The sequence below is a fragment of the Plectropomus leopardus genome, chromosome 5 (genome assembly GCF_008729295.1).
Source record: "Plectropomus leopardus isolate mb chromosome 5, YSFRI_Pleo_2.0, whole genome shotgun sequence".
NCBI classification, from domain to species: domain Eukaryota; kingdom Metazoa; phylum Chordata; class Actinopteri; order Perciformes; family Serranidae; genus Plectropomus; species Plectropomus leopardus.
Window position 1 is genome coordinate 2,311,893 of NC_056467.1, and position 26,705 is coordinate 2,338,597.

Below are 26,705 nucleotides of genomic sequence, written 5' to 3' on the forward strand. Positions count from 1 at the left end.
AACTAAGGACTGACTCGTGCTTCAAAAGGGTGCTTTTTTTAGGAGCAGTTTCTACAATAACTTTCTTGGTTTTTAGACTTTCCCGCTCTTGGTTCCTTAACCCTTTGAAACCTGGAGTCGACGCCTATCACATATATTCAAACCTGATTTGAACCCTGAGCCAACTGGTGCAATTTTTTTTCCAAAATATGGGAAAAATTAGCAACTTGGTGAGAAATATTCCACAAATTGCAATAAATTTGTTCTAGATTTTTTTTTAAGCCAGGGGGAAACACTAGGGAAACACTATATTTATAATTGTCATTATTTCATATTTGAAATTAGGTTACAGAATTATTATATTTTTGTAAGCCCTTTTCCTGCGTAATTTTCCTTTAACTTTAACTTAACTTTTCCTGTAACTTTTTTTTTGTTGTTAAACTGTTTTTTATTTATTTATTTTACTTATTTTCAGTTAATTTTCTTTTTTTACTAATTGCTTAATATTGTAAAGTTGTTGCAAATTAAAAATGACAATTTCAATTAAATCAATCTTTTTAGGTTTAGTAACTTCAGATAACAAAATTTACTGTGCGATATCTCTGTATTCTGCTGGTTGCAAACTACTCAGTCATATTCGTATTTCCTTAAACACGTTAAGAAAACAGAACTGGCAGCTCAGCTAACTTCCTCATTCTCAAAATTGTCTTTGTCACGATCAAGTAAAGTCGGAATAATTTGGTTTACTGAAGTTGCTAACATGAAAGAAAAGGTAATTCCTCTTGTCATTTTTAGGTTACAACAACTTCAGAAAATTAAGTAAATACAGACAGACAGCTGTAGCCTCGAAATGCTTTGAATACATTCAAATTTTAAATAAAATAAAAATAAATAAATATTGAAATATCTTAAGCACTAAATCTAATGTAAAAAGAAATTAAATTAAAATCAAATGACTTAAATTTGACCAAGACATACATTTTCATCAAAAGACTTTAACAGGTGCCAAAATGAACACGGGTTTCAGTCTCTCTGAATGGCATGTGTTTGTCCCCATACGCATTTATTTTTGTCACATCCCAAACAGGCGAGAAAAGCTTTTTCTTTTACAAACAGGCCATTACATGCAACTGAGAAACTGGCTGCATTCCTTATTTGTGCTTGGAAGAAAGTAAAAAGCCTCAGGTTTTGTCTGGCTGCAGGGCTTTCGACTGGCTGTCTGACAACAGTTAAAAAGCATCTTTACCAGTTTTGCAGTGCTGCAATTCAAACTGAAAATTTGGGATGGAGCCAATGCCATTTAGACACGTTTAACTGCTTTCACAAAGCTTATTAATTGCCATCATGTAAGAAAATAAAAAGGCATTAGTCATCGACAATGACTACAGCAATCCAGCCTTTCACAGCATTAGTGATCCAGGTCAGATAAAAGCAGGCCTGATATACATCGGCAGGAAAACGAAAGTTTGACACCGCCAACACAGTAAAATTACCTCTAAACAATACTACTGGCCGGGTCTGTCACAATAAGCAAGACAGGACATGTAGAGTCTGCGTTGGTTCCCATGATCTGGAAGTGTTGCAGTCATCAGCTTATTGGATTATTTCTAGTCTTATTCAGCCGTAAAATCTTATTCTTCAAAGATCATTTAACCTGTTGTCAAGCAGGTTCTCAATCTTTCAGAACTGTCTGGAAACAAAAATTTTAAAGGGTACGTTTGGTGTTTTTCAACCTATTTCCATATGCTTTTGTGTTTAAGTGACAAATGGGAAACTGGTTCGGTATTGAGCGAAACTGCTGCAGATGGCAGCCAGGAAACAGGCTGCAAGTTGTAGCGGTGTGTATATGCATGCAATGATATTTTCTCACATAACTTCCTGTTATACTACCTGGTCACATACAACAGCAAGCACTTTAAAACCCATCAGGTCTCTCTTCAAGAAAACACTCAAAATTTTAGATAGGAAGCCTTTATATTTTCATTACTGCAACATCCTGAGTAACAGTTTAGATATCGATAGTTATCAGACGTTCTTTGATGTTTGCATTGTTTTTAAGGTTTTGAATGGGCTTTCCCCGCCCATCATTACATGATTTCATACAGAAAAAAAAACAATAATGGAATTAACACTAGGGTGCTCACTAGGGGGGACTGTAATGTACCGAGGCGTAGGACTAAATAGAATAGAATATTCCTTTATTGATCCCCCATTGGGGGAAATTTCAAATGTTACAGCAGCATGAAAAAAGAAAAGTGAAATGTAACAAAGAAAATAACAATAACAAATAACAATAAATAAGTAATAAAATAAGTATGTACATAGAGGAAATAAGGTATGTACACATAATAATAAGTAAGTAATAGAATAAGTATGTACACAAAAGATGGATTTGAGAATAGAATTTACAAAAATTTGTTGTGCAAATTACTCAGCCAGTGATGCTGATGTTATAGAGTCTTATTGCAGATGGGATGAATGACCCATGTAGTCAAATGGTGTGTTGGAGGCTCACATTCTTGGAATAAGCTACTGGCACATATTTGGGACTGTGACAACTACTCAACCTTCCAAAAAACCTTTAAAACAAACCAGTCATGTACCCATACATAAACTGCTTTCCCCGGGGGCTTTTTTGAGCTTATCATATGTTTTGTTTTGGTTTTTTGTGGGTTTTTTTGTGGGGTTTTTTTACTGTTACAGGTTTATTGTAATGTGTCCATTTGTGACGTGTTGTCTGTGGACTGTCCTGTGAGCTGTGTGTGTAGCTGTTTGTTATGGTGCCTGCCTTAAAACTACGGATGAAATTTAGCAATTGCACTAATTCTGGCATATTTACATTGATGCTTACTGCTGATATGTTGATTAATGTGCACTGTCCTAACTCAATAAAATAAAATAAATAAAATATTGTTCACGATAACACCAGCATCATTTTAACTATGATAAATGTGATAATGGTACTACTCTAACTTATGGATCTAATAACGTCATATTGTTGCATACAGCAACAAGAAGCGTGGCTTCTTCTGCAATACTGGACCAACATTATGTTGCTGTCACTGGTTACTTAGACACAAAAACATGGGAAAATAGGGTCCAGGTTGAAAAATGACCAAACCGACCCTTTAAAAATAGTCCAATTTCTACTTGAGCATCTTAATCCAAGGCCACGTAGGCGTGTTATGGAGCCATAATGGAAAGGCGAGCCCCTTATACGTGGGATCGGCCACGTATGAGGGATTTCTGGGAGCTAATAGCCCACGATTTCACAATTTGGATTCAAAACCTCTGAATGATCAGCTCAACTTCTGAAGAGTTATGCCTCATCATGAGTCAGCTCAGCAAGCACATAGCCATAACATCATGTGACCTATAAAAACCAAAAAAGTGTTTCCATTCCAGTTTTGCGAAATATGGCTTTTTTAGAATCGCCTAAAATATGTAAGCGCCAACTTTTTTGTGATTTTTTTGTGCTTTTTTCGTAATTGAGGTGTATTTTATATTCGTTATCTTAATTTGCACAATTTGAGGGTTAATGGAAACCTTCATAATGACTTTTAATTTGAATTAAGACATTTTTTTGCAGCACAGGCTTTACAATCAGCACAGAGGTCAGTGTGCTGCTAACTGCTGCATTCCTCTCCTCCTTTCCCCTTCTGGCACTTTGATGTCCTGTTGGTAGCGTGGAGGAGTTGGGTCTGTGTCTGGTACTACCAAGGAGTGAAACGGAGCAACAATACGCTTGGGCATTTAGCCTACACCCCCCTCCACCCTTCCCGCTCCTCTGAGCTCTCCATTATTCAGCTGTGGGGGGTGGCGTTGGGGTGAGCGTCGCGGCCGGGAGAACATCGGCGGCGGAGCCAGTCTCAAACAATGACATCATCTCTGCAGGACTGGCAGGCAATGAAGGCTGCCTGCTCACCAGGCACTCAGCACTTTGCATGTGTAAGTTAGCCTTTGCTATTAGCGACCAGCAAATTTCTGCAAACAGAAAGCACGACCGAGCCATTTTCCTCACAATGGGACATTTGGGTTCTTTTCAGGTTCGTTTTCACCGATAACAAGCAAGAGAAGAATACAGCGACGCAGGAGAAATTGGACGATGAGTTTGAGTAGATGGATGTTTACAAAGCTCTAATGCAGAGCTTGTTATCGCACAGAATGAAGGCACTCCATGAAAATGATAAATATTATATTTGAGCTCCTCTTCGAGGCTGACTGAGAGGTGGGCTAAGGTTGCTCCACACCAAGAGAGCTCGGCTTGAAACGTCTTGACAGCAGCTGCACAAACTCAACCAGACAAAAACTAATGAAGATGTTTTCATGCTGGAGCTAAGTGCTGCGTTACAGCGCACACGCACACGCACACGCACACACTCAGTCAGCTGTTTCCACTGAAGCCCGAGCTCAGGGATTTCAGAGTGACAGTCAGAATTTTAGAGGCTTTGAGATCAACACAGTGTTAAATGTATGCTATACAGGGACCATGGTAGAGAATATCAACAGTAACGGCTGCAAAAGTGAAAGCAAACCCCAGATTTGTTATATTTGCAGGGTTTTGGTTGTTTTGGGGTTTTTTTGGCTCTGTGTCTGAGATTTTTGCAGCTTCCTCTTGGATGCTGCTTACTCTGACACCAGGTCACCACCTTTAAATAAAGTGCCAACCTCATCAGTGTTTAAGATAGAGAGATCTACTGGCAAAAAAGGAGGATAATATTTGTAATTATGTTTTCATCAGGCTGAAATGCTCCTTAATATCTAATAAAATTAGGAGGCACCTGGACAATTATTGGGACCAGTATTTGGCATTTTACTGATAATCTGTATCAGCATTCGATTTTAATGATTGCAGATAAAATTAATTAATTAAAAAATGCAAAGAAAAAAGTGCCATCATGGGAGGAACTATTACTTTGTAAAACCTCAGGGAGGTATGTTTATTTAATCTTTTTCTATGTAAATTTTCACTAAACATTTGCTATAGGCATTTCAATAAAGTTTTGTGTTGGAGTTTGTTTTATTCCAAATTCTAAATATTGACAGACAGTTTTTCATTTTTATTGTAATTGCATATCGGTTCCAAATATCGGTTATTGGTCTCATTAACTACTAATAATCAGTATCAGCCCTGAAAAACTATTATCAGTCGACACCTAAAAAAATTAATTACTATTTAGTGCATCAGAGTACAATAAAAATGACTGAAGTGAGATGAACAAACTGAAAAACGATCAGTTAAAAGAAAAAAAATATCGAACTCGTTTTGAGTTCACATCAACCACCCGACTCCAGAATCTGATAACCAAGTGGCAATATCGCAGATGAAAATGCTGATTGTCTGACAGCAGCGCGGATCTCCTACAGGCGGCTGGCAGCTCATATCTCCGACAACGCGGGTCTCCGACACAGACTGGCAGCGTGGATATCCGACATCATTACAAGTGATGTCACACCAGAGGAGAGTTATAAGGACTACTACACAAAAAAGTGTATATAGTGTGAAATAAATAAGGAAATGGATGGGATCTCAATAAGTTTTGAGTTATTTACATACAGTATATCAAGTACACAATCATATATAATTAGATATCCAGTTTAAAAGATACTAAAAGATATCGACTTTGGTTTGGAGTTTACGTCAACTAATCATCTGTAGAATTTGATAACCAAGGGGCATTGTGGCATATGAAAAGCTGATTGAAACAGCAGCGCTGATCTTTGAGACAGATCTCCCAAACGGCAGCAGGCAGCACGGATCTCGGAGTCACCGGCAGAGACACCAGCAGAGAATGGGAGCGGAGCGGACACTGACGGGGAGACCGAGGGGGACACCAGCAGAGAATGAGAGCAGAGCGGACACTGACGGAGACACCGGCAGAGACACCGGCAAAGACACCAGCAGAGACACAGGCGGGGACACCGCAGAGAATGAGAACGAAGCGGACATTCAGAGACTAGTAAAAAAATAATTTAAAAAAATACATAAATGTATAAGGGAATGGATGGGGTCTCAGTGAGTTTGGAGTTATTTATATAGGCTATATAAAGTACACAACCGTATATAATTTGACATAGGTAATAGTTTAAAACAAAAAAAGATATCGACTTTGGTTTGGAGTTCACGTCAACTACCCAACTGTTGAATTTGATAACCAAGGGGCACTGTCGTGTATAACAGCTGATTGTCCGACAGCAGCGCACTGACACAGAGAAACAGAGCGGAGTAGCGTGGATCTCCCAGACGGCGGCTGGCAGCGCAGATCTCGGAGACACCGGCGGAGAATGAGAGCGGATCGGACACGGCAGAGACACCGGCAGAGACACCGGCGGGGACACCGGTGCTCCTTGTCGCCACTGCATTTATGGAATAAAATCTTCCTGGAGATGTGGATAAAAATAGATATGTCTCTTTAACATATCACAACATGAGCATACAAAACAAATTTTGTGCACTCACTGTGCGGCTCCTTACTGTTTATTTACACTCCACAGTAGTTTGAGCACATGATGATTAAGAGGGATAATTGTAACATCGGGAGACCAGAAATAGCAGCAACACTGTCTCTGAACAACAACAGCAGCAGCAGCAGCTGGTGACAGAGCAGCAGATACGAGGATTAAAAGCAGTTTGACTTGTCATTAGGATGCTCCTCTCCTGTGGCGAGCTCAGAAATCAACCTCCAAAAACCAGTCTCACTTTTCTAAACAGCTCACTGGAAGATGTTAACACGAAGACAGATATACAGCTAATGACGTAAAAAGCTTATTAATCCTACACAAACACAATCATAATATATATCACCGTGGAAGTTAGCGTCATCCTGGTTCCCTTATCAAAAAGCCTATGGGATTTTTCCATTGGATTCTGGATTATAGCAGAAAATCAGCTGCTTTACGAGACTCACACGTTTTGTTCCGCAAGAAATTATTCGTAAATGAACATCCCTTGAGGATTTTTTGGGCCCTAAATGCAACCTCTTGTCTTTTCTTCATAAAAATTAAAAAATTAATGAGTGTCAACCTTTTGATAGCAAAATTAACCAAAACTGACATCCCTATTTTTGACAAATAAACATGTTACAAAAAAAAAAGTATTACAGTTTGTTCCATACAGTTAATAGTGAATAAATTCGTGCCATAGGTGGCTGAGCAAAAATTCAATTTGGGTTGTTCAATCTGGGACAGATGAAATTAATTCGGGACATATTATTATATTATATTCAGCCACAGAGTAGAGACTTGAAATGTAGACTTTGATGGATGCATGATTAACTATGCAAACTTAGCGCCCTCAGACCAAACCATTATCTCCAATTATGACGCCTGCTCCAACTAACAAGTGAGTCAGACGAGCCAACGGGGACAACGACACTTGACAAGCTAAGCACTTCATGTCAACCTCCGGTCAAATCGTTCACAGGCGGTGTAACCCGAACCTGATCTGACTCTTTGGAGGCTGTTTGTCCTGTTGGTGGTGTTTGGACTGCGGGTGTCATCAGACGAGGAAGCAGCGGTCAGTGTGACACAGCAGGCTGATGACAGAGAGACACTTCCTTCTGCTCATTCTTGTCCTCCACGACGCTCATTCTGGGTTTGTCTCGGACCAGTCCTCTACGATACCGTCCCCTCTTTGCACTATAACCATCTGTTTTCACCTTCCATGTCTGGCCCTAGAGCAATGATACTCAACCTAAAGCCCGCGGGCCAAATCTGGCCTCCGACAGGGTACCTGGTGCCGCCCTGACTATTAGGACTGGGAATTATTTTTGTACTTTTAGTACACATAAGGTGCCAGAGTGCATAAAACAGCATCCAAATAGAGCTTGTTTACTGACAAAAATGCCAGTAGAGGATCCATCGCACTGCCAACAGAAATTTGGAACTACATACTTCCTTCATTACAATCAGCATCTACATTATTGTTATTCAAAAAAAATCTGAAAAGGACTATTATTTGCAAAGACTGACTTCATTGATTCATTTGTAATTCATTTCAGTTTGTTTAAAAACAAACTTTTGGTCATTTGTACATTTTTATAATTTTTGTATTGTGCTTAGTCCTGTATTATTGTTTTTTTAATAATTATTTTTGGCTTTTGTCTTTTCTGGTGATAGGACAGCTTAAGTGTGAAAGGAGAAACAGGACGACACGCAGTAAAGGGTCGAGGGCGGAAACGAACCCACGGCTGCTGCAGCAAGGACATAGCCTCTGTACATGGGGCACCCGCTGTACCAACTGAGCCACTGGGCACTGCAGTCCTGAAATTTTATACAATTATGAAATCTTTATTTTTATATTTGTTTCCATGAAAGATTATTTAATAGGAGAGATATCTCATTTTTCGTGTCTAACCTCTCCTGCACAATGTTTAAGCTTTTTAAACATGCAAAAAATACTCTTTTTTTTTGCTTATTTTCAGCTCATTTTTTTACAACATTTTAAAAATTGTTTGCTAATTTTCGAGACACGTCTTCTTAAGTTGCCCTTTATCTTTTCCCCATGATTTTGAAAGAAATCAAACCACTTTGCTCAGGTTTCAAAGGGTTAAACAATCAATCAAAGATTTCAAATCGTCCCATAATTTAAAAAATTGTGCGACGCTCAACCGATGATTTCAGCCCTCTTAGATCAGCTCTCAGCTTTGGGACGTGGATCCATTTCCTCTTTACAATTCCAGTCAGTTTGTTTTTGTGTTGTAACCAACAAACAGGTTCCCAGACCAGTTCAGTCCTCCGAAAGTTTCACAATGACGCTGCCCTGACTCACCGTCTGTCGCCACTTTGGAGGTGACACATTCACAAAATGCAGTTTTATTTAGACTGCTGCCGTTTGTTCTGAGATGCTTGATTACACTTCTTCTATCATGTTGAAGTGTGAGCGTGTTCAACAGATTTATGAAGCCGAGAGGCTCGGAGAAAGCAACAGTCCAGTGAAGATGTCAGACTGCTGGATGAGACGTCTTTCTAATGAATGACAAAGCTATACCGACACTAATGACTGCGCCGCGGCCAATAATCATACACCGGGAGTGTAAACCAACACCAGACTGCTCCTCAGCAAACAGCACTGCATCACACTGAACAAGGACACAACGGACGGGGAACCAACCAACTGTGTTTTCCAAGAGTTAATATGTTCAAACACGGCCAATTTAGGATAAAGTCTGTGCAAACAGTGGCAGCAGCTGCAGATCTGGTGCAAAGGTACAAATCAGGAGGAAAATATTTGCTTCCAAATTTAGATAGAATGGAGTTAGTGACCTGGGACCGGCACTAATAGGTTGCTTTCTGTCATGTTTGGAGACACCTCCACACCAAACCCTTGCATTATTAAAGCATTTGATATTTCCTCACCTTCCTTTCCTTCCTAAAAATATAGTACATTTTGCTTAGTCCAACTTTAAAGGGATAGTTTAGATTTCTGAAGTGGGCTTGTATGGGGTACCTATCCCTACATTAGGGATACACGATATAGATTTTTTTGCCGATATCTGATATGCTGATATATAACAACTCAATTGTTAAAATAATAACCGATATCAATATATCGACTTTTTTCCCACCTAATTCTCTTCTTCTGCCTGCCCCACTAACACCAAATAACTACGAATAATTCAGACTTTGAGCGATTATTGACACTAGATAGGGACACTCAACCTGGTTTGCTTGGGGGCCACTTTGGCTAAATGAGAAGAGGGCAGGGGCCAGTTACAGCAGCACCATACATGTTTCCAGGGTTTAAGGGCATTTCTAGGATTTTAGGGCTTTTCTAAGATTTTAGGACATTTCTAGGATTTTAGGACAATTTTAGGATTTTAGAACACTTCTGGGATTTTAGGACATGTCTAGGATTTTAGGGCTTTTCCACAATTTTAGGGCATTTCTATCATTTTAGGACCTTTCAAGGATTTTAGGACAATTTTAGGACATTTCTGGAGTTTTAGGACATTTGTAGAATTTTATGACATTTGTAGGACTTAGGACAGTTTTAGGATTTTAGGATATTTCTAGAAATTTTAGGACATTTGTAGGACTTAGGATGTTCCTAGGATTTTAAGAGGTCTAAGATTTTAGGACATTTCCCAGATTTTAGAACACTTGTAAGATCTTAGGATGATTTTAGGATTTTAGGACATTTCAAGGATTTAGGACGGTTTTAGGATTTTATGATATTTCTAGAAATTTTAGGATATTTGTAGGATTTGGGACGTTTCTCAGATTTTAAGACGTCTTTAGTATTTGGGGTCATCTCTAGGATTTTAGGACACTTTAGGATTTAGGATGTTTCTGGGATTTTTAGGACATTTTAAAATGCTCAGAATAAGAAAACTACTTCAACTTAGGGTTGATGTTTTGTACAAGTTCACTTTGTCAGTAACAGAAATACACTGGTTTGTGATATCGGCAGAACTCAGCATGTTGGCCGATATTCCATTTTAAAGCCAATATCTGCTGATACAGATGACATGCCAATCATGTATCATGTATTTCTATATTGCATTCAGTGGATGTCAGTCGGCGCGTCCCCAGTTTGGAGAAACAGGCTGGAATACAACATGGAAGCTAAGCAATGTACTGCTGTGGAGGAATCAGCAACAAAACGTATTTTAGAAACTTAATATCTCAATTAACTCAATATGAGTTAAAGTGTACACTTTATTGAGAGTATTTTCACCACTTTACCTTCATTTCAGACAGTGATTTCCAACTGGAAAATGAAGGTGTCGCTCTTTTCAAAGCCTGACTCCACTGAGAAAAACAGTGATTTAATATCACTGAACACAGGAGCCATTTGTTTACTGCTGCCTATAACACTTATTTTGTTTGTGTTATTAGATTTACCAAAGTCACACAATAAAACAAACTAGGGCTGGGCAACAATAAAACAGCAGAATATTGCTATTATGGCCATTAAAGTGATTAAAGCAGCAGCAAACCAGCAGTTTCCGTGTTCAGCGAACAAACATTACTTTTATCTGTTGTTTTCTTGTAATTGTTATTGTTATTGTTTATCTTTGTAAAGTGTCCCTGAGTGCTAAGAAAGGTGCTTATAAATAAAATGTATTATTATTATTACTGTTTTTGTCAGTGGAGTCTGGAGGATTTGTCCCGAGCACAGACAGGGATTTTTTTTTGCCGGACCCCATCCGCGGCAATTCATTACTTAGCTTCCATATCGGACTCCAGCCTGCTTCTCCAAACTGGGGGAGTGCCGACTGACTTGTACTGTTCGCAATACACCGACTCTGGATATCCGACTTCATATGACCGTACTTTAAAAAAATCTGAACAATCCTTTTAACATAATACACCACAAATCTTTTTTTTCCATTTGACAACTACAAATATCACTCGATTAGAAGAAATCTCTGTTTGATAACCCACATTAGACTGAATAAACTTAAAAACCAAAGATTAATAAATATACTGAGTCACTGCCGAGCAGGTGTGGAGTTAACAGTACCTGCCGGATGATCAAACAGCTGGATTATTATTTTTGAATGAAGCTTGGCTCAATAGATGAGCTACTTTGAATCTATGGGGTCCTCATGTGAGCAGCTGCTATCTTAGCAAACTTTTAAATGTAAAATCAGCAGGACATCCTCGTGAGACAGCTGCTAACAGCTGGAAACATTTCTTTCTCACCAAACGAATGCACGCCTTTAAAACTCGCAGGCTGGACTACTGTAAGAGAGCGCACATTACGCCTGTTTTAAAGACGTTACACTGGCTGCAGGTTAGTTTTCGCATTGATTTAAAGTCCTTTTATTAGTTATTAGGATGCTGCATGGCTGGGAACCAGGAAGACCCCTCAAATCCTCCAACTCTTCTTTTTTAGAAACAAAACCTCTGGTTATTTTGCTTTTAGTCATTTTGCCCAAAATGCTGGAACAGCCTGCCGAGGATCTGAGAGGAGCTGCAAATAATAATACTTTTAAACTAAAACCATTTTTATTCTGGCTTTTATGTAGTGTCTTAATGTCAAAATTTTATGGTTAACACTTATTCTATTTTATGGTTTTTACTTATTCAATTTTATGTTTTCTTACTTATTATACTTTATGGTTTTCATTTATTAAATTGTATGTTTTTACTTATTCTATTTTGTGGTTTTTACGTATTACATTTTATGAATTTTAATTATTCTGCTTTATCTTTTTTTATTATTAACTTTTTTGATTTATACTTATTTTTTTATGGTTTTGACTTATTGAATTTTAATGTTTTTACTAATTGAATTTTAATGTTTTTACTTATTTTATTTCAAGGTTTTTACTTATTAAATTGTATGTTTTTAATTATTCTATTTCATGTTTTTTTTATTGATTAGAATTTATGGTTTATACTTGTTCTATTTCATGGTTTATATTTATTCTATTTTATTGTTTTAAATTATTGAATTTTAATGTTTTTTAACTTATTCTATGGTCTTCTATGGTCTTATTAAAATCTTTTAATTTTTATTTATTCTATTTTTTGCTGTTGTTTTTGTTGTTTAAGACCCGTTTTTTAAGATCCATTTTTACTTATTTCCAATGTTGCTCTTGTTTTTGTTTTTCCAAACTGTGAAGCACTTTGAAATGCAATCGATTTGTTTGAAAGGTGCCATATAAAAAACATCTGATTGATTGATTTTGTTGATAGGTTTCTTCGTTTACCGGCGGACAGACACGCCTGGCAGCACAAACACAAATACGCTTCCAGAATCTTAAAGGTTTTCTGGTAACTTCGGCGCACATTTAATCTACGCAGAAGCTACGCGGCTCTTACTATTGTGCCATTTCCATCTCTCCACTCCTGAGGCATTGTCAGACAGGTTGCATTAGCCGACCAAAGGGGATGCCAGGTTTGCGAGTTGACATTTTATCAGCGTTACATGTTTGGAGAGCTGCAGCTACACGGAAAGCTCCAGGTGAACCGAAGCGTTTTGTTCACCGGGTTTGTTGGGTTAAACGGGGCACTTAGCGCCCTTTTCTCTCCATGCAACAGTGAGCACAATCACTTGAGCATAAGGTGCAAGAAAATGATGTGACTTAGAAAACAACACTGGGGGCTTGCGTAATTTCTACATCCTTGCAAGCTAAGGACAGTCCGAGGTGATGCTGAGTGTGCAGACTGAACAGAGTAACGTTAGTGCAGCCGACGTGCATTGCATTACCTGGCCGTACACCTTCGGCATGGTGGATTCACCGGGGCTCCGGCGGCTTCGATGTTGCGGATAGGAGCCGGAGTGCGACCCGCCTTGAGCGGCACTGCGAGCGGCCAGAGGCAGCGCAGGAGCCGCGGCGCCTCCTCCACCTCCGTCTGCTAAATCCTCATTCGCCTCTATCGTGAAAAAGCCTCTGTTTTGCGGCAGCATGCGGCGCCGCTCCGGGTGAAGGTGAAGGGTCGACGAGTTTATTCCTGCAACCGTGAGGAATAATAATAAATATAACGAGCAGCGAGGAGAGGACTGCATCTTGCCCGCTTGTGATATCGCCATGTTTGTGTATGTTTGGCTTGTGGATTAGGTAAGACTGAAGAGCTCCTTCTACTGGCAGCGATGCCCCGCATGCTGCATTCAAATGCTATGGGAATGTCGGAAAGCACCAGACTTCTCACTTCAAACATCCCTATGCCGGCACAGAGCTACAACACACAAAGCAAAGACACGCAAAAGCAAATATATATAAATAAATAAATATATACATATATGTGTGTGTGTGTGTGTGTGTGTGTGTGTCTGTATATACAGTATATATATATATATATAGAGAGAGAGAGAGAGATATAGATATATAGATATATAAAGACAAGCAAAAGCAAATATATATACTACTATGTTTGCACATCCATTTTTTTGCTCTTTTAAATCTTTTTTTGTTTGTTTTGTTTGTTCTCTGTACATACTGTACATATCTTCATTATTATCATGATTATTTAATTTTATTCAATTATATTTTGTTCTATGTTAAGTGCCTTCCCTTGTATATATATTTGCATTATTTTGCCTTTTTAATGAATATTTAATTCAGTCGCTGCTTTCTTATTTGCTGCTGTAACAAACCACTTTAATAAAAAAAAAATGTTTTATTCTTTTCTATTCTGTCATTTGCACATAGCATATGTGCAGTAAATAATTATCAGAAATGGCAGTTTGTATATCTACTGATGATTTGGATGTGGACACAAAGCATGCGTTGTACATTTGTATGCTGCAAGGAAAGACCCATAAAAACAATTGATCACAAAAACAAATTAACCCGCAGGTCCCACTTTAATATTACACACACTCATTGCTTTGCACACAGAATGCACTTTTCAAAATCAAGCTTTGAAAAATATTTTACATAACTATCATTTTCTATTTTCATTCAGTCCTTATCATAAAAACCAAATATTCATTCATTTTCAGAATTTCTGTCCTTTAAATGCCAGGTTTTTGTCATGATGCTACTTTATTTTTAGATTTTTTAGGCCAAAACAAACACAAAAAATTAAAAATTATCAAAATACTACATGCTAAGTAGAGGTGTTTTTAGATTAAAATAAAATTTTGTTGTTTTTTTTTTAATTCAGTGTACATTTTTTAAAATTATCACAGCCTTGGATATGTCAATGATTTGCAGCAACATTGCACCGATTGAAAATAGCACGTATTTTCATGCCAAATATGGTAAAAATGATGTAATCAGGTGGAAAATAGCAAAAATTACAAACTCTAAGGCAAAGGCCCAAAATGACACCCAGAAATAATACAATGCATGTTTTTACTTTGATGACTTTGGGCTCAAAAATTACAGTTTAAATGGGTTTCACACTGTAATTTGAACGTTTCAGTGCATATACCTTTCTGTCTTCTTTACTGTATTTAATTTTTCAAAACTTGGATTACATATCCGTGATGACTTGTAAATTAACTCTCTTTGGTTTATGTTACAGCTCTATGGTTTTATTTGACACACTGACTGAGATAATCCACTTTGCTGCCACAGAGCTGCAGCATTAATCTGCAGTTAAACCACCTTAGCAGCTTCATCCAATATCCACTTTCTCACAGTGCAGTTCTAATCTCCGCTCCTATAATCCCATTGATTCAATCCAACCAGGTTGAGGCTACATGAGGGGATTTGAAGACACCGCATGTCCATAACAGTTTATTTTATTCTTATTAATAGAGACATTTTTCATGTGCAAAAAAAAACATCTTAATCCACATCTGGGAGGAGATCTGTCACTTCTAGAGCTGCTCAGAACTGTAATAATAGGTTGTTAGCATTAAAAAAGAGCACTTTAAAGCTACAGAGGCAGCATGTTGCTGCCACCATGACTGAGTAAGATTTGTTCAGTTTCTTGTTTTAATGTGACAAGACTTTTTACATGAATAATGAACACTTTTAAATCTTAATTTATAAAGAAAATGGACATGCCCCATTTAGTTTACTTGCTGCTAAAAGCACTGCTAATAATGTCATCCATTGAAACCATTAACATAGTAAATAAATAAGATGCCTGCACATCTGTCGGGTTCATATTTAGATTCATATATATTTGCCATAAACAAAGATTATAATTTAAACTCTGTACAGCACCATGCAGAAAAAAATACTAATTTCTAAAATGCCCCAACCCCCTTAATTCTTTATATATTAGCAGTTGACAGATTATCGACCTGGCCGATTATTGGGACCAATATTTGGTATTTTGCTGATTATCTGTATCTGTATTTTATTTTAATGATCGCCAATAAAATTAATTAATTAAAAAGTGCGAAGAAAGTGTCATCATAGGAGGGACTTTTACTCTGTAAAACCTCAGGGAGATATTTTTATTCACTTAGTTTTTATTTAAATTTTCACTTGACTTTATGAAAAAAAAGTTGCTGGGAACTTGCTGTATATGATGTTGAAAGTTTCAGTTTTGATTTCATATTTGCTAAAGACATTTAAACAGGGTTTTGTGTTGGAGTTTGTTATTTTCCAAATTCTAAATACAGACAGAGGATTTTAATTTTTATTGTAAATGCATATCAGTTCCAAATATCGGTTATTGGTCTCATTAACTACTAATAATCAGTATCAGCCCCTACAATATATAGCATTAAATCTACTCTCAACACATGTACCGACTGACTACGCGATTTTTTTCATTTTTATTCCACCAGAACCTTTTTAGGGTAAACTGATCTAATCTTTTTATGTGTGAAAAAAAAATAAATTAAAAAAAAATAATAAAGATATATACACATGAAAACACACATTTGTATACATACATATATGTAGGCTATATATATATATATATATATATATCATATAGATACGTGATGATGCCCCACCCCCCCAGTGGCGTCACGTGCGCACGTGCCCGACCATTATTTTAAATTTCGAATCTTTGTGTACTCGCGCTGAAATATTAAAAACTTGACGGTTAGTCTTTTAAATAATCATATTAATATTCTACTCTTCCACTCAAGACTTTGTAAACCTTGTAAGTAGCATTATTACTATTGATATTAATTATTAATGTTGTTGAAGGTTAATTAATTAAATGACATTAAAAATCCTGTGAGCCCTTAACAGCTAAATTAACGTTAGCTAACGTGACTACTGAAAATATTAGCAAAAGATTACCTGCTAGCTTAACATTATTTTTGCTTTATTTTACTTAGTAAGACAAAGCTGTTTGTGCTGAATTTACCAACTGGATGAAATAAAAATGGTTTGATAACATTAACATTATTTATGTAGTTAGCTATGTAAGAATTGTAGCTTAGCAAGCTAATGTTAGCTTTATTATTAACATGAAAGTTTTACTTTATTACCTTAAAAAGATAAGTCAAGATGGTTTTACTTGCTATCTTAGACATAAATACCATGTACCATACTATATTGTCCTGCAACTTGAGCAGTCAGTTTGTTACCGAAGCATGGTTTAACCCTTTAAAACCGGAGCAAATTCATATAGATTAACTAATATAGAAAGTGGTGAGAAATTAGTAAAAAAAAAACATAAAGTACCAGAAACATAAATGGAAGAATATTTTTAAAAGCAGAAAAAAAGGAAAGTCAACAAAAGCTAACAAGGAAATTACTGAAAAAGTGCTATAGGCCTATTTTGAAATAATTTTAAATGTAACATAATAAATAAGTATAGTTTTCTGCATATTTTAACCTACCTTTTTTATTGAATTTTCTAAATCTTTACTAAAAATTTTTTTAAATGTTTTATTTTTAATTTTTTGCAATTTGCAGGACATTTCTAGACATGCTCATTGTCATTTTGCATGTTTTTGAGAGAAATCAAACCAATTTGCTCAGGGTCCAAAAGTTTAAATACTTGTGAAAGGCGTCTGAAAGCAGCACAAAAAAAGGGATGTCAATCCAAATTTCAAAGGGTTAACAGCATCTTTAGCAGAGTGGTAAAAAGATTACGCAAAAAATAACAACAACAAATCAACAAGAAACAAAACTTCACAGATCTACAGTTTTGTTTTTTGTTTTTTTACTGTCTGGTTTACTTTGTCTGGTGACTCTTGTGATTTGTGATATTATGCTGTTTTATTGTTGTTTTTTTTGTAAGGTGACATACCCATAAATAAAATGCATTATTATTATTCTTATTATTATTATTATGTAGTCCGATCTTAGCACACACGAGCACCCTTTCATGCTATTGAGACAAACAGACCTTTGTGATTAACAAAATACCTGTTATTCAAATGTCTAACGTTAGTTTAATTTCACATTTTCAGAAACTTTACATCGCAACCAAAGAAGCGACACCAATGGACGGAGAACTCGTTCTACCAACATTTAACAAGAGGCCTCTGAACAACAAAAAAAGCCCTAAACAGACAACACCCCAAGAGGTAAGAGAAGCTTTCCCGATGAAAAGTCTCTTCAGCAGTTACAAGAAAAATTATTTTTCATTTAAGTAGTAAATGTGGCTGATCTTGAGTTAATGACAGCTCAGAAAATACAGTTTTACAATACATACTGATAAGAGACAATATCAGTCAATACGGAGATGTTTTGGCGATTTCGCTGTCAAGGCGTCTCTTAAAGATGGCGATATGTTTTTGTTTATATTGTATTGAACTGAGATCGGCGATTGTTTAATCGATACAGGGATTCAGATTGATGTGTCATAACACCTCATACAGTCCCTTTAAGCCTTAAAAGATGGGAAAAGCGCAATGAGCAATTTAAGAATAAATAACCCAAAAATTAACAAAAAATATATATATAAAAAAATAGATGAATAAAGTTTTTAAAAAAAAAGACCTGAAAAATGCTTTGAGAAATAATAATAATTCAGGAAAAAAACATTATGATGATAATTGTAAATGTAGTATTTTTGGACATTTTCCCTACCTTTTTAAAAAATAATTTTCCAAATTTAATAATTTCCTGCAATTTGCAAAACAGTTCACGTCAAGTTGCTTATTGCATGTTTTAAAAAGAAAGCAAACCAATTTGTTTTCGAAGGTTTAAATACTTGTAAAGGGATCTGAATGCAGCACCAGAAAAGTGATGTTGATTCAGGTTTCAGAGGGTAAATTAAGTAAATAATGATAATAGCTCAAGTAATGCTTGTGCTAGATGTACAGAATTGGTATTACTTTTGAGATTTTCACTTGTTTTGACTCACAATAGTTAGGTATAGTTAGACAGATAGAAGAAACATTTCTTAATGTGTAAATAATGTTTGATTACACTCGATCTTTTTCCCATTGCAATAGACGGAGCGTACACCTGCAAATCGAGACAAATCTCCACCAACAAAGAAAAAAACTCCCTCTAAACCACCCACTTCAGAGCCAGCTGATTTATTTGAGGCTACTACTGCAGGTATGTGCAATGTCAAAGTATACTGCCATTCATATTAGAAAAATCACATTTGAGCCTACAAATAAAGTGTGATTTTAAACTGCTGCTCCTCACTGTGCCGACTGCATCGGTCTGCTGCTTTTAGACCCGTGATATTTCTTCTGCACTTCTGTACTTCCTCCATTGCACCTTTTGTACATACATTTTGTGTTCTTTATATTCTGTTTTTTCATTTTATATTTTTAAATTGCTTCTATATTTTTATCTCTTACACTATTTAAATCAAAATTTGTATTCTTCCTTTATGTTAATTGTTTTGCACCAAAAATCACAAAGTCAAATTCCTTGTATATATATGTAAATGTATTTGGCACTAAAACCAGATTCTGGTTGTGATTTCTGCGTCACATTTTCAGTCACATAATTAGAACAATGGAAAAATGACTGATATAGTTTCAAGAAATGTTTTTGCCATTTAGTGAAATTTGCAGCATCTGACCTTGTGGTGGTTTTCTTCGCCGCTGCAGGTGCGATTAGAGAGTTCAACATGCTGTTTTCAGAGTTTTCTCAAGCATTAAGGTAAGTCATTTTACTGGATTTTACAAAGTGGCGACACACATTATGCTTAAATGTGCTTAAAGAAGGAACTCACGTTGTCACGCCTCATTAATGTCAGTATTTCTGGGTTGACGCAGTGAGAGAGCTGCAGCAGATGCCGCCCAGATGAAGGAGCTGGACCGCATTTTGACAGAAGCTAAAAACCTTGAGGCCTACCTGAGGAGAAGAAAAAGACTCTGAGGCAGACATTGGATCTCATTTCTGATAAACTGCAGGGTTAAATCTGCAGACCGTTTCCGACGTAATGAAGCAGAGCTGTTCATTTATTTTTCTCTCTGGTGAAAAGATTTGTTTTTGCGTTCTGTGTGTTGCTTCTGCTCTTCATTTGTCATATGAATTAATACTCTGGCATTACTTTGACTATGAAATGAGCTGATACATGTTCACTGTCATGATTTTTGAGTAAAAACTCCTTTTAAATAGAATCATAATTTCACTTTTAATTCTTCATCTGGCGCGTTCATTTGGTGATATAGCCCAAATATAAACCGACAAACTGCCATTGTTTTTGAGAGAATACTCAAAGTTCAATATGCATAAATGTTTGTATTTCTCTTCATTAAGAAATAAAAGTGTTAATCAAAGAAAAAGTTTTTTTTCCTCTGTTATTGTTGATATCAAATCAAAAGAGGAATTTAGCCTTCTGCCTCAACACACACACACACACAATAAAAAACCAAAAAGGGACATTTGAAAGCTAAAAAAAGATAATGTTTTGTCACATTTCCACGAGCAATTTAACCTCCTCTGCTCTTAATTCAGCCGTTTTATAATCAGATAGGAGCAGGACTGAGACATCGCTGTCCAGCAGAGGGTGCAGGTGTGCCACAGTTACCACAGCTGCATAAACTGACATTAACACTTTTATTAGAGATATTTATTTAATATTGGTTTGGTGTTAAGTTTAGTAAATATTCTAATGTATCAGTGACTGAAATGTTCCTATTAAATAAAGTTCCCGTGCAAAGTATTACAACTACAGCCGTATAATGTCTGTCTGCAATATTTTTGAGATGTGGAAAGTTTATCTGCGGATGTGAGATATGACGTCTAACATCTATCAGCAAAAGATAAAAATAAAAAAAATAACTAATTACTACAAGAAGGAAATGAATGCAGCATAGAGCAGATGTGTAAATACAGTTTTTTATTATTCGCAGTGTTTCAGCATGTATTTAAAAATGTACATATTTACTAAGTCAAACTGCAGCCCTTTATTGAATTAAAAGTCTGGACTGTGATTTTAATCCAATATTTTTTTTGTTACTGCAGTCTTGCAGCGTTTATTTTGCTCTCTATTTCAGCAGGACCGGCTCGAGACCGCTTTGAATGAGGGAATAAGAGATGTTTGTAGATAATATCAGTTATTATTTAGGTGCAAATGCTGAACTGTTTGTTTTTATCCAAAGCGTTTTGATAAACGAGCTCAATTTGTGCCTTTTTATGGCCGTGATTCTCAACTAACAGCCTGCAGGGTGCCAGGTGGTCCCCTACTCTTTTCTAATTCACAATAAAAATAAAGTCATTCATTCAGTCATTTTTTTTTAACTTTTAGTATCCATAAGGTGCCAGAGTGGAGGATCACACACACACACACACACACACACACACAAACACACACACACACACCGACAGAGAAACACCTGAAAATCCTAGAAATGTCCTAAAATCCTGAAAACGTCCTAAAATTCTAGAAACATCCCAAAATCTGCAAATTATCCAAAAGTCGTAGAAATTTCCTAAAATCCTGAAAATGTCCTAAAATCCGACAGACATCCTAAAATCCAGGAAATGTCCTGAAACATCCTCAAATCCTAAAAGTGTCATAAAATCACAGAATTGTCCTAAAATCCTGAAAACATCCTAAAATCCGTGTAATGTCCCAAACTCATAGAAATGTCCTAAATCCCAAAAGTGTCCTAAAATCCAAGAAACATGTACAGGCAAGTTGAGTATCGCTGCTTTAATGACAATAACTGCTCAAAGTGAGAATATTTTGGGGGTTTGTGTTGAAACATTCGAAAACGATGTTTTAAATTATAGAAAAAAATGACGTCCTAACAACAGGACGTCTTTACAAAAGATTCTTAACACTGCAGAATAATAATAATAATAATAACACACCAGTCATATGAATAACCACGAGTATTTTTTTTCATTTCTGCTAACATGTCCGAACAAACTGTACACTCATACCTGACCTCTAAATTCACACAAAACAACACAGACAATATTTACAGATTTGAACCTCCGCCAGGACTCGTCTCCGTCCATGTGAGGTCAGAGGTAAAGTCGTCTCTCGTTTCGTCCTCACACGTCTACGCCTTGGCGTTGAATGTCCCGTGGAAGCCGTAGGGGATGTTGTTGACGGGGACCGCAGCTCGTCCCAGCTCCTCGAACGTTTTGGCGTCTAACACCAGGAGGAACGTGCTCTTGTCCTGAAAGAATTGAGACACGGACCGAAAAACATCAACCAAGTGTTTAAAGATTTCCAGAATGAAAGATGTCAGACGTTTAGGAGCATTTTGTTAAAATATTATATAACATCTGATTTATTCAGGCACTAAAATGTGCTTTTAGTATTCTTATAGATACTAGATTTTGATATAATGTCTCAAAATCCCACAATTCACAGCACCTTACCGCTAAAATTAGAGGATTTTGGACCCTCTGACAAAATCATGAAGTATATTGCTAAAGGTATTGTAATCTATAATATAAGTGTGTTTAACCCTTTGAACCTAAGCAACGAGGAATGATTTCTTTCAAAACAAGGAAAGAAGGAAATAGCCAATAAAATGACCCGAAATAAGCCAGAATTTTTTTTTTTTTTTTAAAGTACAAGAAAATTACCTGGAAAATAGTTGGGTTTTTTAAAAAAAGAAAAGAAAATATTGTATTACAAAAGAATGTCTGCAAAAAAATGAATAAAATCATCGGTTAAAAAAAAAAAAAAAAAAAAAAAAAAAACGTAAATGTAAATGACCTGGAAAAAAGTGCTTACAAATTCTAATAATTTTGTAGCATAATTTTAAAAAAATAATTAAGAAAATTTTATAGTTTTTTCTAGCTTTTTTATTTCTTTTTTCCTTAGACATTCCTTTTTAAAAAAAAGAAAGCACCAGAAAACACCAGAAAAGTGATGTTGTTCCAGGTTTCAAAGGGTTAAAACGAGGTTTAACTTGTAACATTGCTGTGACAAAAGAAAAATCGGGAAAGTCCCTTTTCCAAAATCTCAGTCTGAACCTGACTGACCATGTTGGGTGTGATGACCACAGACATGACGACGCCATCGTCCTCCTCTGTGGCGTTGGGGGAGGGGACAAAGACGGGCTCAGAGGGATAAAGTCCGGGTCGTTCCCAAACCTTGGAGGAAATGCAGTAATTAGACGTGAGTCAAACAGTTCAATTTCCTGACTGTTATCATAGTTTACTTTTATATTCGTCAAATATTAATACATGAATGTGATCAATCAATCTGACTTTATCTGTGTAGCACTTAAGTGAGGAAACACTAAAGGCAGGATAAAACCTATAGATAATAATAATAATAATAAATAATAAATAATAATAATGATAAATGTAGTTTCAATTATAATAATTCTTCCTTCAATTCCAAAAGATCAAGGAAAAATTTTAATTTCATTTTTTAAACTGTATTTAAAAATGACTAATAAATCTACCTTGTAAAAACAGGATAACAGCAGAAATTATAATTATAAATAAAAATTGTAAAAAAAAAAATAATAAAATGATATACCATCTAGTAAACAGACTCAAATGTATTAATAAATAGTCAATAAATAAATATAACAACATAAATATAAATATCAACCCCGTCTTCAGACAGGCTGTTTTTTATAAAAAATGTCATAAAAAGTTATAAAAAGATGCCTCGCTGTGAGTTTTGGTTCTAATTTTTATTCAGAGTGCTGCAGATCATACGCAACGTTAAAGTCGAAAATGATTTTTTTGTTGTACTGTTTTTCTTTTGACCTGTAATGATCACAGACGGATGTTAGAGTTTATCTCCTTTTTTTTAATTACAGCTCATACGACCTGTAAACCAAATATCACTAAAAAAAAAAAGGTCATTTTGCAATGCTGTTAACGTTTTAAAATACATCAGACTCAGCTTACCTTCATGTGTTTCCCGTTGAGGTCCATTTTGATCAGCGAGTCTCCAACAAGATGCCTGAAGCCGCAGCCGTAGAAGTAACGGTAGGGGCGAGTGTTGTACTCGCCGTAGTTGATCTGAGGGAACTCCAAACCTCCGTAATGATGAAGGTCCTCTCTGTGCAGGTCCTCATGGGTACAGAAGACCTGCTCAGAGAAAACAACGACGTGATTAACGAAACTCAGCAGCTACAGAACCACATTTTTCCTAAATTAGCTGCGTTAAAATCCCATCAAAGGCCTCAGACGCTCATAAAAGGAGTCATTCAAATAAGATCAAACGGTTTCTTGTCTGTGGGGATTTTTTTTGAGGGAATCACAAAATTTAGATATGAGTCTGGTGACTTTTAAAGAACAAAGAAAAGTGCATCAGCATTTTTATTAACCCTTAGGGACTGTTTGGCACATTTGAAGCGCTCTTCATTTTTAATTTTTTGATCATTTTGTTTCATGCATAGAGCATACATTCAGGCAAAAATTGCAGTTTTTGATTTCGCAGCCATCAAAGCATAAAAACATGCACTGTATTATTTCTGGCTGTCATTCTGGGATTTTGCCTCGGAATTTGTCATTTTTACTATTTTCCATCTGATGACATCATTTTTAGTATATTTGGCATATTGAGTAAAATTTGCTATTTCCACTAGGTGACCTGTCACAATAAATGTTTCTGTAAATCACTGACATATCCCAGACTGTGATAATAAAAAACAAAAATAGTGGTGAGATGAAAATATTTTTTAATTTTTTTTGTTTTTGTTTTTCATCTAAAAAAAAGTGGCATCATGACATTTAAAGGGTTAAAATTCTGAAATTCTGGTTTAAAATTCTGAAAAATAATGACATTTATGATTAGGACTGATGCTGGTAGAAAATCATATTAATGCATAATATTTTTTTACAGCCTGAGTTTGAAAGAGCGGTATGAGTGTGAGTATTTGACACTGCATAAACAATAATAAAATAAAAATCAGTGTTGCTGCTAATCATTCACATAACCTCTTGGCTGGGGTAATAAAAAAAATCTATGATATATATGGAAAATAATTCATTTTTTGTGTTGTTTTTTTCCTCTTAAAACATAGTGGCATTGTGACAAAAAACTCAAACTCAAACTCAAAACTCAAAAAACTTTTTAAAGACGCATAAAAACTTTACAGTCAATAAGTTGGGTATGTACTTATATTTTATGTTGTAGAAAATGTGAAGTCTCTTAAGCTTTTGTTACCCACATCCTGAATTTAAGGCTTCTTGCCAAAAACCTACTAAAAAAAAAAAACCTTGAGACAAGGGAACCAAAGATGCTGAAATGCTTATAGATTACCGAATTTTAGGATTCCTGGGGTTCTTTATTAATCATACCGTGACACTTTGTCTTTAATTGCTTTTAAATAGTTCATATTTTCACTTCTGCTCTTTTACTAGTTGTATGTACCTTATTACCTACCTTATTTTATCTACTGCTATCTTTATTCTTTGCTTCTCTACTTAACTAACTAAATTTTATTTTAATTCTTTTTTAAATGGTGTATTTTATTAATCTATTTATTGATTTATTTTTATCACTGAATTTATTTATTTTTTATTCTGCCTGGGCCATGTTTAATGCTATTACTAGTACTATTATTTCTGTGTTTACTGCAAATATTCTTCAAACTGCATTTATCCATATTGGGATTTGTTGATGTTGTTTTTCTTGTTTTGTGATTTTTCCTCTCGTTTGTCTGGCTTTAGTTCGGTGTTACTTTCTGGCTCTTTTCGTCATGTTTCTTCTGCGAGAAACTCCTCTCGCTTCTGCTTTGCCTTGTTCGTCAAAGCACTTTGTAAACTCTGTTTTTTAAAGGCGCTTTATAAATAAAGCTATTTGTTGTTTCTGGCTTTGTGCTGCTGCAACACCTGAGTTTCAGGTTCAGACACGCTCGACTCAAAAATGAGTTTCAGGTTCTCCTCCGTGCTGGTATTTGTACATCGTGTTGGCCGCCTACCTTGTTAATGGCGACTCTTTTAGCCGTGGCTGTGGTGTCGGGCCGGTTCAGGTTCTGGTCGTAGGGTGTCTCCTGGTCCACATTGAGAGGCAGAACGAAACGCCGTGGAAACGCTCTACACAAGGTGTTATACACCTGACGGAAAGATAAAAACAGCTTTTTAAACAGCTTTTGTTCAGCTGCACCAAAAAAGAACAAAAAAATCCCTTTCTGCTTCTTCAGAGTTAAGATATATGTTTGAAATTGAAGTTGAAAAAAGAAAAGAAAAGTGAAGGCTGGCCTTTCTGAAACCAACAATCATCTCTTTGGTTTTTTAAGTTTTGAGGGCAAGATTGTGTGTTGTTTTCGCACCAGCCCATTCTCATTCCGAACACGTAAAATAATGCCGCTTTGACAGTGTTTTTGGCGCTCCGGACATCATGTCATCATGTAAATAAAGACGGACATCATGACAGTTCCCACAAAGTGTAACTTTTCAATCTGGATCGCCCCCTGGTGTCTGTCTGCAGTATAGCTCATAAAGCCCGCCCCTCCATGTTAGTAAATGGGACATCGGCTAAACTAAAAACTCAAAGATAACCCGAAATAAATTCTTCCCAAATATGGTTTCTGTCACTGAAGGTAGTTCACATCACCTGAAAAAATTATTATTATAAATTATTCAATTCTACAAAAAGGGGATTTTCCACCATGATTGACAGCTGTGTCTGCCAATCCATGCGCTCGCATTCAATGGAGCTACTCGCGATTGGTTGAACGGATGTTTTGGCGGGCTTCAAATGACGTCATATTTTACTTCGCTTTAGCACAGCGGGGGTAAGCGGGGGCGTGTCGTCGATCTATGGTTTTGTCGTTTATGTAACCCGCTTACCTCATCAAGTCTTCCCCAGACTTTCGCAGGTTTTGGATGTTGTAGTTATTGATCGCCTGGCCATCATCTGAAGCACACATGTCTATGATCAAGAAGCCGTCCTCCTCGTACGCGTTGATCTGGTGGAATGTGGTCAGCGGCTTGGCAAAGTACTTGACGGAGCTCACCTTAAAGACGGGATTGAACAGAGGGGTGAATTTGTTTGATAGACAGTAAAAGCACAGTGAATAGTCCGTTTCATAGAAACGCAGGGCCCTGCCGGAG

The 26,705-nt window shown here is 36.3% G+C and overlaps 2 protein-coding genes and 1 pseudogene across 2 annotated transcripts in view; 1 reads left to right on the plus strand and 2 right to left on the minus strand.

Moving 5' to 3' along the window:
• The window catches only part of LOC121943368 (sortilin-related receptor-like), an 84,770-nt gene extending 71,294 nt beyond the window's left edge, over window positions 1-13,476 (minus strand). Inside the window, exon 1 of the mRNA XM_042486891.1 lies at window positions 13,142-13,476. Coding sequence (XP_042342825.1) covers window positions 13,142-13,465 — 324 coding nt within the window. The 5' untranslated portion in view covers window positions 13,466-13,476. The remainder of the gene's footprint in view (window positions 1-13,141) is intronic.
• Window positions 13,477-14,866: 1,390 nt separating this feature from the next.
• Window positions 14,867-19,630, plus strand: LOC121943369 (annotated as a pseudogene).
• A 1,727-nt stretch (window positions 19,631-21,357) lies between these two features.
• LOC121943153 (beta,beta-carotene 9',10'-oxygenase-like) overlaps window positions 21,358-26,705 on the minus strand; it is a 31,380-nt gene continuing 26,032 nt past the window's right edge. Inside the window, 5 exon segments of the mRNA XM_042486586.1 lie at window positions 21,358-21,847; window positions 22,665-22,775; window positions 23,550-23,732; window positions 25,571-25,710; window positions 26,446-26,608. Coding sequence (XP_042342520.1) covers window positions 21,728-21,847; window positions 22,665-22,775; window positions 23,550-23,732; window positions 25,571-25,710; window positions 26,446-26,608 — 717 coding nt within the window. The 3' untranslated portion in view covers window positions 21,358-21,727.